The sequence below is a fragment of the Staurois parvus genome, unplaced genomic scaffold (genome assembly GCF_062004578.1).
Source record: "Staurois parvus isolate SC_StPar_1 unplaced genomic scaffold, SC_StPar_1.0 ptg001316l, whole genome shotgun sequence".
In the NCBI taxonomy this organism is placed as follows: Eukaryota; Metazoa; Chordata; class Amphibia; order Anura; family Ranidae; genus Staurois; species Staurois parvus.
Window position 1 is genome coordinate 1,369,085 of NW_028319112.1, and position 6,000 is coordinate 1,375,084.

General features: G+C 40.8%; 1 protein-coding gene across 1 annotated transcript in view; it reads left to right on the forward strand.

Annotated features, from left to right (window-relative positions):
• The window catches only part of PSMA3 (proteasome 20S subunit alpha 3), a 32,638-nt gene extending 30,446 nt beyond the window's left edge, over positions 1-2,192 (forward strand). The window contains exons 10-11 of the mRNA XM_089661125.1: positions 1,890-1,954; positions 2,039-2,192. Coding sequence (XP_089517251.1) covers positions 1,890-1,954; positions 2,039-2,083 — 110 coding nt within the window. The 3' untranslated portion in view covers positions 2,084-2,192. The remainder of the gene's footprint in view (positions 1-1,889; positions 1,955-2,038) is intronic.
• Positions 2,193-6,000: the final 3,808 nt, after the last annotated feature.

Genomic DNA, 6,000 nt, shown 5'->3' on the forward strand with positions numbered 1-6,000 from the left:
TTTGCGTTTTAATTAGACTGTGTAAGGCTTGACTGTATAGTAATAAATATTTTGCATGCTTATGGTAACGTTTTTAAGGCCTGGTTCACATCTATGCAGCTGTTTGTGCTGGTATGGCAGTCCATTCATTTGGGCACCCCCTGCGTTTTCTTCAATGGCTTGACCCCTAAGCCAATTCTGACATTTTCTGTCTTACGTGTAAGTCCTTTTTTTTTTTTTTTTTTTTTTTAAAAAAAAAATTGCTAAAAAATTGCTTAGAACCCCCAAACTTTATATCTTCTTTTTTTAAATTTAATTAAGCAGAGACCCAGACAATAAAATGGTGGTTGTTGCTTTTTTTAATGCCATGCTGTTTTTGAGCAGTGGTTGGTTTTTCAAACACTAAAATTTTGGAAAAAATACACTTTAATGAATTTTAGTGCACATGGACAAAATATAATACCCACTTTTTTTGTAAAATCTAAAAGATGATGTTACACCGAGTAAATAGATACCAAACATGTCATGCTTTAAAGTTGCATACTTGAGAAGATCGCTGCTCTCCCAGTCCAGTGTGTGTTTTTACCATGCATCAGCCTTACACCACTCCACAAGCCATGCCCTCAAGAGGCCACACACATGTTAATAACAGGTCACTGCTCTCCCAGTCCATCTAAGTATACTACACACTACTGGATGGTGATATTCCCCATTCCTGAACACCAGCCAGACAAATATACATCTTTTTTTGCTGAAAGCGGCACTACAAGTATAAGCTTTAAAACTATACACGCCTGTGGAATGGCAACAAACTACGGTCCATTAAATTATCCATAGTCTTACATATATTCTCTGTATGAGACTCCAGATTTCTCCTCTGGGCTCCAATCAGCAGATAAGGATCAGTTTGATCTGCTGCTACACAAGCTGGCAATGGTTTATAAACAAAGGAACTGGAAAAGACTAAATCCTTGTCGCTTCTGGTTTGTGATGTCACACATTGGGAGAAACAAGCAGTTCCTTTCAGTGTGTTCGGGGAAGCCGATTCCGCTGGTAGCATACTTACCTGGCTCCCCAAACGCTTGAGAGTGCCCAGTAAAAGCGGTGGGAAGGGGGGCTGGGATCCCCTGCTGCCGGTTGTAAAAGTAATCCAGTGGCTTCTTAGCCTCTAGGATTACTTTTACAGTGGAGGGAATTACTGCCAGAACATAGCCTCAACCATTGCTGCAGCAATGACCAAGATATCACCCTTTCAATCCAGCGACTTACCGGTACATCACTGGTCGGCTAGGGATTAAAGCAGCACATTTTGTGTGTATCTGCGGAAATGTGCGATTTACATGTATTCCTGCGCAGATGTGAACTTAGCCTAACATTGGGAATTAACTGTTGGCTCGGGATCTATCCCTTTTCTCTCAACAGGAGAACAAGATGTCAGCTCAGACAGAAAAATCAAACACACACAATGGTGTAAGCAAAGGCCAGCATTTAGTTTGTGTCTTTAGTTTTTGGGAGTGATCTGTCTGTGTCCAAGTTGTTCATACACAGAAGATGAATACATAGCACTAGTTAAGATCCTGTGCTATGTGTTCACCTGCTGCTTATAGCATGTTCAGCACAACAATTTCAAGCTTTAGCAGCTCTAATTATTTTAGTTGTTGAAAAAAGCATAAGGGAAATGGCATTATTTTGAAAATGCTAGTTACCTGGCTGTCAAGCTGGCTCATTAGCTTCAGTACTGACAGGGACACAGACCTGGAACAAGTTTGCACCTAAAATCATCTGAGCCACATCAAGACTTCTGTAAACTCAAGTATTTATAAATGAGTACACTATTTCTCCCAGTAGAAAAACACTGTTCTACAGAGATTTCACTTCTGAATAAAGCATTACGGTTTCTTTTTGCACAGTTACTAATGGAAGACATGAAGTTGTACCAAAAGACGTCAGAGAAGAGGCTGAAAAATATGCAAAGGTAAATGGATTGACTGAATCCAGTCCCAGTCTTTTTATTTATATTTGTATTTAGACCTCTGACAATTTGTTTTTCTCATAACAGGAATCTTTAGAAGAAGAAGACGACTCTGATGATGACAACATGTAACTTAATTTTTGATTATGTCAAATTTATTTCCAATTGCTGTTTTTATATGTATGTATGGACCTGAATACGCTTTGTGTGGCAACTGGCAATAAAACCACTGTTTACACAACTTGTTGAATGGCTGCAATATACAGTATTCTAAGATGTGTGCGATGTACGTTCTCTTCTGCTTTACACGATTCCTACGTTCCAGAATAAATTTGCTAATGGTTTCAATATAAATGAGTTCTAGTACCAACACAGTATATGCAGATATGTTTGACAGGGACCCTATGTGGTCTAGCACTTGGCTCGGATGCAGCAGCAACTTCATTCTGCCAGTGCATTAAAGATTAAATCCAGTAATTGTCTGTATTGCATAGTTTTGGTCCAGCTTGACCCAATGTAAGTATGCATATCTCATACCTGATGGACCCATGAGGAAGCTGGAAATCATTGTAGTAGTTAGTGCCACTACAGTGATCACCTCAGTCTTCTGGGTCCTTCTTCGGTTCTATGCAAGCAACTGCCCCACTGCACACGGACCACAGGGGGTTGCTTACTCAGCATGGCTCATAGAACACATTCAAATTTTTTCAATGAATGGAAGGCATTCTCTGATTGGATGAGGTGGAAATTGTGGTGTCACTACCACTCCTCTCTACCTCATAAAATCAGAGAATGACTAAAAAAAATAACTTTCTATGAATGGCAGTGGTGCTGAGCAAAGAACCCTTGGTGGTCAGTGTACAGTGGGGTAGTCACTTGCATAGAATCTAAGCAGAAAGATTGCAGCTATCACTGCAGTACTGCTGCCGACTACTACAATAATTGTCAGCTTCCCTAGTGGACCATCAGGAATGAGATTGTGCCAGGATATTCCAATGTAAGTATGCAAAAAAGATCATACTATACCTGGAGTTCAGCTTAAAAGGAGGAGTAAGGGCTTGGAAAAAAAAACAAACATTCACACTCACCTTGATGGCTGTAGCATTGATCCAATGCTGCATCTGTCCTCCGCTAGCTCCGCAGTGAGAACTGAGCGATCAAACACCACTGATTGCTCATTTCTCCCCTCTGCTCTGAGCAGAGAGCTGCGACTGCCAGTCTTCTCTGCTACTTCAGCGTGTGCTGGACTGTGGAGGGGGCAAGAGGGGCTTGTTCAGGCTCTTGGCAGATCGCTGAGAGACTGAGCCAGGTCCTGGTCCAGGCTTCTGAGTGGATCCTGACCATAATGTTGATTTAACTTTTCAGAGCCTGGACCAGCAAAATAGTCAGCCAACATCAGACTTTATCCTGCCGTCAGCTGAAAACAGGTCACAGGAGTGAAGAAGAAACTGCACTCCTGGGACCTACAGGAGAGGTATAGCCAAAATAGCTTTGGCTGTACTACTCATTTAAAGGAAAAGGACCTGAAGGATACCCAGTGTGGTTTTGAGCATTAGGGAATTTACAGTATGTTTTGTTTTTTTTCTCTCCCTCTTTGTGCATTTGTGTGGTATGAATTTAATGGAAATAATTTCATTGGTTAGGTTTATTAAGTAGGGCTTGTAAATCCTATATTTGCTCTGAAATTTTTGTTGGAAACGGCAACACCAGATTTAGGCTGGTTAACCCTTCTTCAAGTGGTGATAAATGATGGTAATGGATTTGATAAGTCTACCAATGGCTTCTTAACAGCCTTCTTGTTTGCATCTGCTTCCTGAACAAGTAAACACGTATAGCAAAAAGTCACTAAATCTATGATCTCCAAGTCTGGGTTCACACCTAAGTGTTTTGCAGAAACGCACTACAGTCTATTTAACATTATTTCCTATGGTACAAGTTTACATCTCTGCGTTTTCACCCGGTGCGGGTTTTTAGAAAGGGTCAGGGACTTTTTTTAAATTCAAAATGTTGCGTTTTTGGTTCTATAGACTTCAATGGAGATGCTGCAGAAAAGCATGTAGTGTGTTTTTGCTGAGTTTTTAATCTGCCTAGCAACATGAAAGAGAAAAAAAAAATGCAAAACGCACCGCAAAATGCATTACAGAAACATCCAACGCAAATGACATAGGTGTGAACCTAGCCTAAAGGAGTGTGAAACGACAAAAATAAGTAGGGAAATGTACAGGAATGAACTTGTCAAACTGATTCATTTTCCACTGTGGAGGTATTTCCTTGACTTCCATTTACTAATGGCACTAGAGCAAACACAATTCCTATTCATATTCATTGGGCATATAAGAATGGTTCATGTTTTTTCATATCCTTTACTCCTTAGTGATGTTTGAATCTAACATATATGTGCAATGGCTACAAAACGACTTGGCCAGGTGGGAGTGGAAAGGCCAGTAGGTGGCAGTGTACAGCCTGAATATTTACTGTGGGAAAGCTGTGTGGGTGTGGAAGGCACATCAAGCTGCTGTCAAAGGCACTTGGCTCCATGCCATTGTTGAGGTTTATTCTACAGTAGTGGGGGAGGAAGAGGAAAAGCAGGTCATTACTCTAAAATGAGGAGACAAGAGGGATCATTTCTTTGCATTAAATTAAACAACTGGGAATGATATGAAGACCCCAGTGTGTAAATCCCTGAGGCTGCTACCTTTTCTAACAGGTTTTGTTTTCTTCTAGTATTGTCCTAAAACTAGTTACCAATGTCACACCATAATCCATACCCTTACACGTCAGGGCTGTTAAAGATGATTTCTAATGGTTGCTATGGATTTGTATTTTATGTCAAATTCAGGAGTTGATTCACATAAATCTCGCAGTGCCAGAGGTGGGGAACTAGCACTCTTAGCTGTTGCTACAAATGCCATAGGATTCATTGTCTATTCACACTGCTCTTGTGCAACTGCTAAACTGAAAACCACCTCCCGGCCACTTAGCAGCTTTGCCTGATCCTTTCATTTATCACCTTTCACGATAGGGATCATAAACACGCACGTAACTACGAGGGAAATGCTGCTGTATGACATTCAGAGATGCAGCCCGGCACGTTACGGACAAACTGCTGTGTGACCGATTATGCTGCTTGGTTTGCACTGCTAATGTGCAGATTTGAAAAAATGTTGCTGCATATTTCTTCTTCTATGTCACACACTTGTAGGCCATTGATTACTTTCTCCAGCCCCATAAGCAAATGTCCTTATCTCCATATGGACCTGAGGCTGGAGGAATAGCCTTGAAGGAGCATGTGCATTGCCCCTACAATGGACCGATCATGGTTGCAATACTTCATAGGCTCCAATGTAAACATTTAACAAATGCACTTTTTTTCCAATATGGGTGCATTTTTATTATTTTTTTTTTTTGCAAAAAGTAGAAAATGCCTTTTAAGAGTTAATATTATCCAATGGTGTCTGTTTTTAGCTGTAAATCAGTGGGTTTATTTCCTGCTGTACAAAGACGGGGATTTAAATGACTATTAACTCTAGTCTGTTTTTACCAGACAGTATATGAGAAAGGCAAAAGTCACTGCTTCGTTCTTCTTTTTGTTCTCATTAAACATCTAACATTTTAATCTCTAGGAAGCAAAGACCTCCCAAGAACACAAATATTTTCTCTACATTACACTATTTAAACTGTAGTGCCAAAATACCTGCAAATGAGTCCCGCATCCATTCCTTAGACCAGCCAGCCGGGAGTTCACAGTGCCAACAGGTCCTGAGGCACAAGTGATCAGAAATCCTGAGGGAATTGGGTATTTTCAATGTTTTGAAAATTTTTGCCATTATGACTCAAACCAGCAGATATTGGTGTTCTCACCCTAGCACAGCCCTTCTTGAACAGGAGTGATCCAGTGGAATGCACACGTCCCCAGTAAGATCCCAAGCACAGCTGAGACTTGTTCTGCTCCTCCCAACCATTCCTTTCTGTGACCATGTTACCTTCTGCTGGCATTGCACTAACGTCAGTGTCAGGCCAAGATGTACATATCACATGCCTACTGCTGA